General features: G+C 39.4%; 3 protein-coding genes across 4 annotated transcripts; 2 read left to right on the top strand and 1 right to left on the bottom strand.

Moving 5' to 3' along the window:
* LOC18606505 (oxalate--CoA ligase) lies at positions 1,551-4,202 on the top strand. Its single transcript, XM_018117688.1, has 4 exons — positions 1,551-1,854; positions 2,301-3,345; positions 3,503-3,606; positions 3,729-4,202. The coding sequence occupies exons 1-4, from the start codon at positions 1,654-1,656 to the stop codon at positions 3,945-3,947; spliced, it is 1,569 nt and encodes a 522-aa protein (XP_017973177.1). The 5' UTR covers positions 1,551-1,653; the 3' UTR covers positions 3,948-4,202.
* LOC18606504 (serine racemase) lies at positions 4,626-8,151 on the top strand. Of its 2 annotated transcripts, XM_018117690.1 has the most exons (9): positions 4,626-5,595; positions 5,813-5,862; positions 5,966-6,157; positions 6,278-6,364; positions 6,469-6,699; positions 6,807-6,880; positions 7,005-7,191; positions 7,444-7,646; positions 7,877-8,151. In XM_018117690.1, exons 3-9 carry the CDS (start codon positions 5,994-5,996, stop codon positions 7,897-7,899), a joined length of 969 nt encoding a protein of 322 aa, XP_017973179.1. In that variant the 5' UTR covers positions 4,626-5,595; positions 5,813-5,862; positions 5,966-5,993; the 3' UTR covers positions 7,900-8,151. The 2 variants fall into 2 exon arrangements, with proteins under 2 accessions (XP_017973179.1, XP_007040197.2); XM_007040135.2 differs by lacking the exon at positions 7,877-8,151 and having other exon boundaries at positions 7,444-7,849.
* Positions 8,409-11,347, bottom strand: LOC18606503 (tubulin beta-9 chain). Its single transcript, XM_007040133.2, has 3 exons — positions 10,846-11,347; positions 10,503-10,772; positions 8,409-9,302 (listed from the first exon to the last, which is right to left on the bottom strand). The coding sequence occupies exons 1-3, from the start codon at positions 11,237-11,239 to the stop codon at positions 8,629-8,631; spliced, it is 1,338 nt and encodes a 445-aa protein (XP_007040195.1). The 5' UTR covers positions 11,240-11,347; the 3' UTR covers positions 8,409-8,628.

Here is an 11,983-nt window from a genome sequence, read left to right as displayed (position 1 = left end):
TTCTTACCAAAGATATTATGGCATCTTTAGGTTAAAGCCATCCCATCATGGAAAAGGACATTAAAATGCCTCTAGGCATCTCCCATAGGCCATAAGCCATATGTTGATAAAACAACCCCAAGAATAATAATGCATTAATGAAAAGGAAGAAATAGATTACCATATACAGAAGAAACCAACAAATGACAATGCTTGGATGTGGAAGAAAAGTAATGTATAGAAGTAGGCTATTACTATCACACACGGATCCAACTTTGCCTCGACATTTCTTGGCACGAATCTAATCATATATCTTTAACCATGCCCTAGCTAATTGTATTGTTCATTTGAAAAGCAAGTTGCTTTATTCAAAGAACAAAGTCATGTGGCTCACGCATATACATTTTCAGGAGCCTTTGATTTGCTTAGAATGAGACATCTTGCATTCTAGCTATTCACAATCTTAACATGTTCCATCACTTTACCTCAAGTTGTGACAAATTTAGGAAGAAGCATAGACCTCTATATTCCATCATATATGCTGATAACATTTAATATTTTATATTTTTATCGTTATTCTTGAGCCATGTAATAAAACTTGTTTTTCTCATTTCCCTTTCATCCTCTTTACAAAAACATGATTAATATTAAATCGTATAAAAAATTTTGAATCATAAATTAAGTACTTCAAAGAAAAGACTTCTTTTTTTTTTTTAATTTATATTTTTATAATTGTGTGATTGTGAATAGTTTAACAAAAAATAAAATTAAAAACATTTGATGTTTGCCACTTTACTCGAGAGCTAATACAAGTGGACTCATAGTTTATTAATCTTAAGAGAACATTAAGAGAAGTAAGAGTTTATATTACATCACGAGGATCTTACAAAGGTAATTTTTTAAGACATTCATTAAGAATTTGTCATATAATACCATACACTCTCAACACTAAACTAATTCATATTAATTAACACTCCTAACCCCATTTTTCTTTTGCAAAAAGGAATCAAAATACAAAATATATTCACAAATTGATATACATTTAATAAATCAAGAAGATAAAAGGATAAACAAAGTGCATGTACATGATCATATATCATGGGGTCACGTTCTTTGTTTGTCCTGAGTGTGCCCAGTATTTTGTCAAGGTAAAACCACCACGCGGAATTTATTTTCCCTTTTTTTTTTTCTCTTTATGATTCAAGCCACCAGCCAGCCATCGAAGAATTTAATTTTTGTTTGCGTTTCACCTTCATGTGAAAGATTTTTTCTTCCCCTGGTGGTTTCCAACTTCCCAAAGTCCTTACGAAACATGGGTTCCTCTTCTTCACTGCGGGCCCCATCCTTTACGTAGACCAATCGGCCGCAGGAATCGAGCCACGTATGACGAAAATTAGTTGCACCAACAAGAAAGTGGGCTGTGGGCGCAACTGTCGAGGCGGAGCACACGCAAACTGACCGTCAACACTTGCCACGTGGGACTTTCGACCTCCCCTGCTCGAAACCTCCACCGAAACGTCCCCTCCTCTGTCCATGACTCCAAAACCCTTTATAACTCTCTCTGCCCAACCCCTTCCTCTCAAACCCTGGACAAATATTTCATCTTTTCCACGAATTTTGATACGAAAAAAAAAATTCTTTTGATTTCATTTTGTTCATTCGGTTGTTGAGAAAATGGAGAGTGTAACTTTGACAGGGTTAATGAAGAAGGCTGCGACGGAGTTCCCGAGCAGGAGAGCTTTATCCGTTTCCGGTAAATTCGATTTGACACATGCTCAATTGCAACAACTCATCGATCACGCCGCCTCTCTCCTCATCGCCTCCGGCATCAAGCCCGGCGATGTCGTCGCTCTTTCTTTCCCGAACACCGTCGAGGTTTGTATTTTTTTACGTTTCATCAATCAAATCTTGTCTAAAACATTAGATTCTATTTATTTTGATGAGAAAATAGAGAGAAGAAATTATCAAAAATAAAGTAAAAACATAATTTTCCTTCAATTTCCCTCCCATTCCTCTGTAACCAAACAAAAAGCCAAGGCTTTTTCTCCATAGATTTTAGGAACTTGTAAAAGTTAACAAAATGTCTCCGTCTTTATGTTGAACTTTTTTTTCGTCAAAATTTATAAAATGTCATTGTCTATGAGCATTAGGTTAGAAAAATTAAAATTTGATATGTTTTTTATTTTGGGGTGATGAGTTTTTTCTTGTTTGCTTCCGTCACAATTTACAAAGCTGCCAAACATCGCCTGGGAGCTGTCTTGTTTAATTGTTATTAAATAAATAACAATTCTTTTATTTTATTTTTTTTTGTTTTTTTACAGTTTGTGATAATGTTCTTGGCTGTAATTCGCTGTCGAGCGACTGCGGCGCCGTTAAACTCGGCTTACACCACGGAAGAATTCGAGTTCTACCTTTCTGACTCACAATCCAAACTTTTGTTAGTCCCAGCCCAAGGCATCAAGTCGGCTCAAGCTGCCGCTTCCAAGCTCAACATCCCCCACGTGTCCGCCACTCTCCAAGACGAAAATTCTAAAGTAGCTCTCTCCTCGAACCCCGATTCACATCTTGACTCAGTCCACCAACTAGTTAACGACCCTGCTGACGTCTCACTTTTTCTCCACACTTCCGGGACCACCAGCCGCCCCAAGGGTGTCCCTCTGACTCAGCTCAATCTAGCCACCTCTACTTTGAACATTAAATCGGTTTATAAACTCACTGAGTCTGACTCGACCGTCATTGTCCTCCCGTTATTCCACGTGCATGGCTTGTTAGCTGGCTTACTGAGTTCACTCATTTCCGGAGCCGCCGTGGCTCTCCCAGCCGCTGGGAGATTCTCGGCTTCTACATTTTGGACGGACGTGATTAAGTATAATGCCACGTGGTACACTGCTGTCCCCACGATACACCAGATCATATTGGATCGCCACGAGAGCAAGCCCGAGCCGGCTTACCCCAAGCTGAGGTTTATTAGGAGCTGCAGCGCATCGTTGGCGCCTAGTGTATTGGCTCGGCTAGAGGCGGCATTTGACGCACCAGTGCTAGAGGCTTACGCCATGACGGAGGCATCTCATCTCATGGCTTCAAACCCGTTACCCGAATGTGGCCCGCACAAGGCCGGCTCTGTTGGGAAGCCGGTTGGGCAAGAAATGGCTATTTTGAATGAACAAGGGGAAATTCAGCCACCTAATGCTAATGGGGAGGTTTGCATTAGGGGATTGAATGTGACAAAGGGTTATAAGAACAATCCTGAGGCTAATAAATCAGCTTTTCTATTTGGTTGGTTCCACACTGGGGATATCGGGTTTTTCGATTCCGATGGATACTTGCATCTCGTGGGTCGGATCAAGGAGCTCATCAATCGTGGAGGTATGCATTTTGTGCTGACCATTCTAATCATGCATTACATAAACGTTTCTATATTTAGAATCGATTGTTACATTAAATGCGTGCATAGTCCTTAAAACATCGTCTTAACAAATGTATGTCAGAATGTTAATGTGATGTTTGGTCTGATAATGTTCAGGTGAGAAAATATCACCAATTGAAGTGGATGCAGTGCTATTGTCTCATCCTAATGTTGCACAAGCAGTTGCCTTTGGTGTCCCAGATGAGAAATATGGCGAAGAGGTAAGAAATCATCTCTCTCGTGTGCCAAAACGCTGTGTAGAAAAACATTTATGGTTGTGATATTGAATTATTAGCTGTTTGTCTTAATGTCTAACATTTCTCTCTGTTTCTTTCAAATGTAGATAAATTGTGCAGTGATCCCAAGGGAAGGAGTAAACTTGGAGGAGGCTGAAATTTCGCAATATTGCAAGAAGAACCTTGCAAGTTTCAAAGTCCCCAAGAAGGTTTTCATCACTGATTCCTTGCCAAAAACTGCTACTGGGAAAATCCAACGGCGGATTGTAGCAGAGCATTTTTTGTCTCAAATGTCTGCTGCCAAAGTTCCCAAATTCGGAGCTTAATTCAGCAATGCTCCCTACATTTATCGTTTGCTTCGAACTTCTTTGGAGCTTTGCCTGTTGGGCAAGGGCGAGGTTACGTAGTTACAGAGTTAAGTGGCTGTAGTTTTCTTTTTCCTTTTCTTATTGGAGTTAAAGTTGATTATTAGAACAGACAGATGACATGTAATTCTGATCTCAAATTATTTAGATGTCCACAGTTAAACAAATACTTTGATATATTCCTTTTTTCTTTAATGGAACACCCCTGTGGTTTCATCATCACCTACAATTACCTCCACTTACTTCAACTGAAATACTATATATGTAGTTCCTGCAATAATTTTTCTTTCCCTGGAAAGCTTTATGTAACCATATAAATCATGGAGAGACGTTCCCATTTCGGCAAGAGGACATCAAAGCGGTAGTTGACAATACAAATCAACTAACAAAGAACTGATGCATGTCTTTTTTCTCTTTTTGAAATCTTTTAGTACCTGAATCAATCTCGAGACATACAGCAATGCTTGGAGTACACATATTAAGAATTGAGTTGGTTATGTCTCTATATGTTTACATCCTATTTTAAATTAACTCCATCATCAACATGTTAAAATCTGTGTCTATGGGTGCAAGACTGCAAGTGTTTTATCTAGTTGATTTACCACAACATTTTGGTCAGAGTCAATAGAGGAAAATTGATGATAAAAAAACAGGTGGAAGAAACCATTTACTTTGAGGGGAACTTACATGTGCTGCCATTGACATGCTTGATTTTAGTAGTGTGGTCTGGGCTGCTGTGCAACACTTGGGTCATGCCTTGTTCCGTGGATTGAGCAGTCTGTTTGCTCTGTCAAAGTTAGATGTAGCAGCCATTAAAGGGAAGTAGTATTTCAATGCTCACCCGTGGGAGTCTGACTTGAGAATATTGAACCTGAGTGAATCAAGAGGTAGGGCTGCGTTACAATGGGCCGAGATTCGAGAACAGCAAAGTTGAAGACATCATTAGCCTGTGTTTTCCCAGTGCCATGGTACCCTTGAGTCACTTTCATCCACTCCTAACTTCAGTTTGGAACTATCTCTAGATAGTTCCTATTTTTATGTATGGTTTTTCAATTTCCTCTCAATTATTGGGGGTTTTAGAGGAGGTTAAACCTCAAGTTAAAAAGCTCAACAAGGCTTGAGTTGTGGGCTCTTTCACCTTGTCTCAGCGTCAATGTTGGTTAAACAATGTACCAACGGAGTTGGCTATTTACATATACTTTGTACATTGGTTTTGTTAAGATTCTTACGTTGTCAGTACTTGGTTGTTAATATCTTCTTTCTTTATTCCGTTAGGAGGGCAAAAACCAACATGGGCTTAGACCTTGCCATACTCCCAGACGGGGGTTTACCAAATAAAAGAGGGTATAGTGAAAATGGAATAAATTGTTTGAAGCTGATCTAGTTGACAAAGTAACAGGGGATAAACCCTGTGCAGGGATTTTGGAAGTGAATCAATATCTAGAACCAAATCTCAACAAAAGCGGCGTCGTAGGGTGGTAGATTCCATTTCTCGTTGACTCTTCTGTTTCAGCATTTGCTCACAAACTCACCGGTATACAACCTCTGAGGCAGAAGAAGTGGGAAACACAGTAGTCAAAAATATCGTTCTGAAAGTTATAAGTATTCTGTAAGTCGTTAAGGTTCTTCATCTTCTCTTCTTTATGCTTATCGATTCATTCTTCACCTTTCCTTTGGAAGCACACTAGACCCATTTAACAGTGACGGAATCCAAGTAACATGAGCCATTTTTTCATACCCAGATGGTCATTTTTCACTGACCTAATCTAATTTGAATCCTATTACTTAATATAGCTTGGTTTGATTGGTTGATTCTATGATTACAGTCCAGTTGTTAGTTGGGCGGTGCTCAGCTAGACTACAGTTATACAGACAGGTACGTGTCTTTCGTGGTTGTAGATCCTAAAATGCTTTTGTTATGAAAGTTAGAAATAGTTTTTGAAATTGTTTGAACTGTTTGTGTTCCATCCAATTTGCAGTTGAAGTATTTAATTCGGTTGCATAAAGATGGAAGTGAACAAAGGGAAGTATGCTGCTGATCTCTCCTCCATCAGAGAAGCACAAGCACGCATCAATTCATTCATACACAAAACTCCAGTCATGACCTCGGAGTCTCTAGATGCTATTTCTGGAAGGAGGTTATTCTTTAAGTGTGAATGTTTCCAAAAGGGGTGAGAAACTAATTAATGGTAAATGGTAATCATTGTTACTTGATTTATTCTTGCTGATGTTTGCAAACACTCGAGTATTTGTCTATCCTAATTAAGACTCTCCTTTATGTTGCTTTACAGGGGAGCATTCAAATTCAGAGGTGCTTGCAATGCTGTATTTTCACTTGATGACCATCAGGCAGCTAAAGGGGTTGTAACACATAGCAGGTGTACTTTAAGCCCATCTGTACCCCTTCATCAATAATCTTGAATTGTTTCTTTCCCCTTATAAATTTTATTGGAACATACCTAATTGCATTCCCCAAAATTAGTGGTAACCATGCTGCAGCATTGGCATTGGCTGCAAAGTTACGCGGGATCCCTGCACATATAGTTATACCAAAAAATGCTCCACAATGCAAAGTTCAGAATGTTGTGCGTTATGGTGGTCAGGTTATATGGAGTGACGCAACAGTGCCTTCAAGGGAGAAAACTGCAACCAAAGTGTTGCAAGAAACTGGGGCTGTACTCATACATCCGTATAATGATGGGCGAATTATAAGGTAGTATACTTAACATTTCTATATATTTTTCTCCTGTGTTTCTAAGCTTTGAATGTTATAATTTGATGTAATATCAGTGAATTAGATGACTTGGACTGCTTTTTCAGTGGGCAGGGTACCATATCCCTTGAGCTTTTGGAGCAAGCCCCTGAGATAGACACTATAATAGTTCCCATAAGTGGTTTGTGTTGCTACTTTCTCTTGTCAATTTAATGGTTTTTTGTCCTGCATCATCATCTTTTGTCAATTTTCAACGTTTTGGTCCTTTTTTTTGTCAAACAGAAATAAATATTGAAAATTTGCAGGAGGCGGCTTGATATCAGGGGTGGCATTGGCTGCCAAGTCCATCAATCCTGCCATTCGAGTTTTGGCTGCTGAACCAAAGGGAGCTAATGATGCAGCTCAATCAAAAGCAGCTGGTAGAATTGTAACCTTACCTGAAACAAATACGGTAGCTGATGGGCTGAGAGCTTTCCTTGGTGAACTCACCTGGTAAAGGCCATTCCATGGTGTCTTATTGTTGTGTTAAGATTGTATCCTAGTTTGTAGATGTTTTCTTTTCTCAATTACTGCACTACATAGTTACTTGTGTATCCATTCTTTCCTCATGTTTGCTTATATATGGCACACTGTCAGCACAATCACTGCTCGTTAGCTTTTAGGAACTATATTTACTTGTTTGTCTATAACTTTCAGTTTGTCTCTTGCTTTAAGTTCCTCATTCTATGCCTTCTGATTGATTAGGCCCATTGTACGAGATTTTGTTGACGACATTATAACTGTGGATGATACGGAGATAATAGAAGCAATGAGACTCTGCTATGAGATTCTTAAAGTTGCAGTTGAACCGAGTGGAGCCATAGGCCTTGCTGCTGTCTTATCCGATAGTTTCAGGAACAACCCTGCCTGGAAGGATTGCAACCAAATAGGAATTATACTTTCTGGAGGTAATGTAGATCTTGAAAAGCTGTGGAGTTCATTTAGAAAATGAAAGTTAATTTGTTACTGCTCCAACGTAAACATTTTCTTTCCCTTCAAATTGAGCTCGGTCTCTTAATGCTGATATAAAATCCAATTAATCCCTTGAAGAATTTCCTTTTGTGTTGTTGTTCTGCTTACTCTCTGCTTGGCTATAAAGAACATTGCTTAACTATTCTATGCAAAACGTTTTTTGAAGGTATTGCGAATCATAGGACTTGAGACTCTCTCTGTGCTTTTAAAGCATGGAAAAAAACATGGGGAATTGCTAGTTTAAGATATGTATTACCCAGAGCCTCAACCCTCAAGGGCCATAATCATATTTTCTACCTGCAATCGATCAGTTTATGAACACTAGACCCAGCAAAAGCTAGGAAAGAGCCTATGCCGTAAAGATTTGAGACTTATGTTCAAACTATGGTCCAAGTGAAGTTCGAATGTGAATATTGGCAATATTATAACCTATGCTTGAAACTTGTGATGTCTGATTGGAATTTCCGTATTTGTTCTATCTTCTTTAAGTGCAATGGCTTATTATTAGATGTGTGCTGCCTCCAAGGTCTACCCACTGCCGCCATGTTTATAATCAATTAACGATGTTACAAAACCAATAGCTGCAAGTTGACAATATTCTAAAAGTGGGTTCGCTTAACATTTGCCTTCAATTTTTGTAAGTTGAATTTGAGCGAGAAACAGGCTGTTGAAATTACTGATAAAAAAGAAAGCAGCAATACAAGAAAGCACTCTTGTCAATCACTAAATTATGGAGGCAGGGAAAAAGTCGAAGAGAAAATTAACAAAGCAAGTGATAACAAACACCATAAACAGGCAATGCGACATTGCATCAACAGACTCCACATGCACAAAAATATTCCAAAGCACAACGAAAACATCCAAATGTCCTACAGGCTACAAGAACAAGGGGCAAGCATAGTCCAATTCCATTCTCTTTTAAGTCTCTTCCTCGTATTCTTCCTCCTCGTCCTCATACTCGTCATCTGCAGTTGCATCCTGGTATTGCTGGTACTCTGAGACCAAATCATTCATGTTGCTCTCAGCTTCTGTGAACTCCATCTCATCCATTCCCTCTCCAGTGTACCAATGCAGGAAAGCCTTCCTGCGGAACATGGCGGTGAATTGCTCACTGACCCTCCTGAACATCTCTTGGATCGAAGTAGAGTTCCCAATAAATGTGGAAGCCATCTTCAAGCCGTTAGGAGGGATGTCACAAACAGTGGACTTTACATTGTTTGGAATCCATTCAACGAAGTATGATGAGTTCTTGTTTTGCACATTGATCATCTGCTCATCCACCTCTTTTGTGCTCATCTTGCCACGGAACACAGCTGATGCTGTCAGGTATCGACCATGTCGAGGATCAGCAGCACACATCATGTTCTTTGCATCCCACATTTGCTGAGTAAGTTCAGGGACTGTGAGGGCTCTGTACTGCTGGGAACCACGAGATGTGAGAGGTGCAAATCCAACCATGAAGAAATGTAGCCGAGGGAATGGGATGAGGTTTACGGCAAGCTTGCGGAGGTCTGAGTTTAGCTGACCAGGGAAGCGAAGGCAGCATGTAACACCACTCATAGTGGCAGAAATTAGATGGTTGAGATCTCCAACTGAACATCAAATATTGCAAGTTAGTTTCCATACAGAAAGTAGGAAATGAGTTTTGACTAATTGATAACCCAAAATCTTTTTCCTTTTCCTTTTTTCTTTAAATATTTAAAAACTAATTGCTCTGCTTTAGACACGCATGTCAAATACTACAACAGATTTTGGCCATTACCATGCACCACACTGCTATTAAACTACTCAAGATCGACAAATAGAAAGCCCCATTTGATAAAGAGAATGATTATACTATAGCTGACGGTATTTTTTAAGCATACTACAACCAGTCCGACCTAATCTGTCTAAACTATATGGCCAAAGTCTATGAAAGCGAGACCCATGTGAAATCGCCCTTGTATTCGTGCAAATGGATAACTCTTACATCAATGAAGACGGTACTAACCCAGAGGGTCACTAAAATGGTAGTATCGATTACAAACTTATCATAAACTAAGCATAGGCTGATTGATGAACCATATAATCCTACTATTATAAAATTTAACTTATAAGTACCAGACTCTATATTAAATTACTAAACCTTACCTAGACATTCCCGAAATGGCAAAACCAATACATGTCACTCTAATCTCTTCCTTAGATAAAATGGTCTAGAAAATGAGACCCATGTGAATCCCAACTGTATTTGTGCAATTAGTATTCAGAGACAGAGAAGAGAATTTAAGATTCATGAGTATGACCTCGCAGGTTTTAAGTTTAACCCTCCCAAAGTGGAGTCTGATGAGAAGGTTATGGATCTCATCTTGACATTGACAATTCAGACACAAACTAACGCAACAAGTTCCGTATGGAGAGGTAATGATTGTCACCCCATGACGAGAAGTAGCTTGTTCCTGGCTTCAACTAGAAAATAGATTGTAAATAGAATACTAATTCTAGAAGGACAAAGTTGGATTCATCAAACAAGACTTAATTATCAACTACCCAAATACCAAACGCACTCACAAACAACTACCCATGCCTTCTAATCTGATTAATAATAAAAAAGACATGATTATGTCACGCTAATACCTAAAATGTTACTAAAACAATACTACTAAACTAAATACCTTATAACAAAATAATTGTAAAATCCAATTTGTTCCAATCTCATTTCTCCCCAACCAAACAAACTTAAAAAAGTCAACAGTTAGCACAACAGCAAATGAACACAAACTTCAACTGCAAGAAAACCAAAAAATACTTACAACTTGGAGTGGTGAGCTTGAGGGTACGGAAGCAGATATCATAGAGAGCTTCATTATCAAGAACCATACACTCATCCGCATTTTCCACCAGCTGATGAACAGAGAGTGTCGCGTTGTAAGGCTCAACAACAGTATCTGAAACCTTAGGAGATGGGAATACCGAAAATGTAAGCATCATTCGATCCGGATACTCTTCCCTTATCTTGGATATCAACAACGTTCCCATTCCTGAACCCGTCCCTCCTCCCAAGGAATGGCATACCTGAAACCCTGTAACCAAACGACCCCATTTTTAAAATAAAATAAAGTGATAACTAAACAGAATAAAAAATGCAAAAATTACCTTGTAAGCAGTCACAATTCTCGGCTTCCTTTCTGACGACGTCGAGAACCGAGTCGATAAGTTCGGCCCCTTCCGTGTAATGTCCTTTAGCCCAGTTGTTTCCGGCTCCGGACTGTCCGAAAACGAAGTTGTCGGGTCGGAAAATCTGTCCGTACGGACCAGATCTTACGCTATCCATGGTACCGGGTTCGAGATCCATTAAGATGGCGCGGGGAACAAATCGGCCGCAACTGGCTTCATTGTAGTAGACGTTGATGCGCTCCAGCTGGAGCTCCGAGTCGCCGTGGTATCTACCCGTTGAGTCGATGCCGTGTTCGGTGCAGACGACTTCCCAGAACTTGGCACCTATCTGGTTGCCGCATTGGCCACCTTGGACATGGAGGATTTCTCTCATTTTCTCGAGAAAGTGACGGAAACTTGGAGAGGAAAGCAAAAAATATACCTAAGAATACAGAAGAACCGGAACTGAGTGAACTTTTTTGATGGGGGGAAATGGGGTTGAGAGAGATTTTATAGAGGACTTAACGGTTTCCGTTAGTTGGCGGCAGACTGTTTAACAGTCAGTTAGTGACGGACGTTTTGTTTGAGTGGGAACTTGAATTTTTGAAATTGGGTTTTGGTTCAGTGCTGGTGAGTAACTGTTAGGAGTTGATAACGTGCTTTCTTTCATTGGACAGTCAGAGGATGAGTGTTGCTGCTGGCCTTACCAGATTCTTTACGTTACATTATTATATGCATCTCAAGGAATGAGAGAGAGAATAAATGGGCCCACAGGCCCACATAGAGTTAGTAAATTACTCTGAACAGAAAAATGCACATAGAGCTATATTAGAGCAGAAAATATCATAGAAATTGGTATTTAAATATTTAAAATTGGTTATCTTAACCTTATAAAACATAAAATCCCCAAAGTTAATATATATTAAAATAAGATTCTACTAAATTTGTGCCAAGTATCAAAAGCTCAGAATCGTGCCAACTTTTTTTATGTCAGTTGAGCTTTGGGTCTTGCCAGTATGAATGAGAGGGCACATGCTAGGGTGGGTATTGTGCAACTGAAGCTACAAGGTTTTGAGGAGAGTGGAGAGTGGAAACCATCACTTTTTTGTTTGGAAACTTGCATTTTACTCTGTGAAAT

The sequence above is a fragment of the Theobroma cacao genome, chromosome 3, assembly GCF_000208745.1.
Source record: "Theobroma cacao cultivar B97-61/B2 chromosome 3, Criollo_cocoa_genome_V2, whole genome shotgun sequence".
NCBI classification, from domain to species: Eukaryota; Viridiplantae; Streptophyta; class Magnoliopsida; order Malvales; family Malvaceae; genus Theobroma; species Theobroma cacao.
Note: the sequence above shows the minus strand (reverse complement) of the source record. Positions and strands in the feature narration are given on the sequence as shown.

What these genes read in the sequence shown, in the direction of transcription:
- LOC18606503 (XM_007040133.2), bottom strand. Translation starts at nt 11,239, where the DNA reads ATGAGAGAAATCCTCCATGTCCAAGGTGGCCAATGCGGCAACCAGATA. An exon ending in GAATTGTGACTGCTTACAAG is followed by an intron (nt 10,773 to 10,845) that starts GTAATTTTTGCA and finishes GTTTGGTTACAG; the next exon opens with GGTTTCAGGTATGCCATTCC. An exon ending in CAAGCTCACCACTCCAAGTT is followed by an intron (nt 9,303 to 10,502) that starts GTAAGTATTTTT and finishes TTTGATGTTCAG; the next exon opens with TTGGAGATCTCAACCATCTA.
- LOC18606504 (XM_007040135.2), top strand. Translation starts at nt 5,994, where the DNA reads ATGGAAGTGAACAAAGGGAAGTATGCTGCTGATCTCTCCTCCATCAGA. An exon ending in GGGGTTGTAACACATAGCAG is followed by an intron (nt 6,365 to 6,468) that starts GTGTACTTTAAG and finishes CCCCAAAATTAG; the next exon opens with TGGTAACCATGCTGCAGCAT. An exon ending in AATGATGGGCGAATTATAAG is followed by an intron (nt 6,700 to 6,806) that starts GTAGTATACTTA and finishes CTGCTTTTTCAG; the next exon opens with TGGGCAGGGTACCATATCCC.
- LOC18606505 (XM_018117688.1), top strand. Translation starts at nt 1,654, where the DNA reads ATGGAGAGTGTAACTTTGACAGGGTTAATGAAGAAGGCTGCGACGGAG. An exon ending in CTTTCCCGAACACCGTCGAG is followed by an intron (nt 1,855 to 2,300) that starts GTTTGTATTTTT and finishes GTTTTTTTACAG; the next exon opens with TTTGTGATAATGTTCTTGGC. An exon ending in ATGAGAAATATGGCGAAGAG is followed by an intron (nt 3,607 to 3,728) that starts GTAAGAAATCAT and finishes TTTCAAATGTAG; the next exon opens with ATAAATTGTGCAGTGATCCC.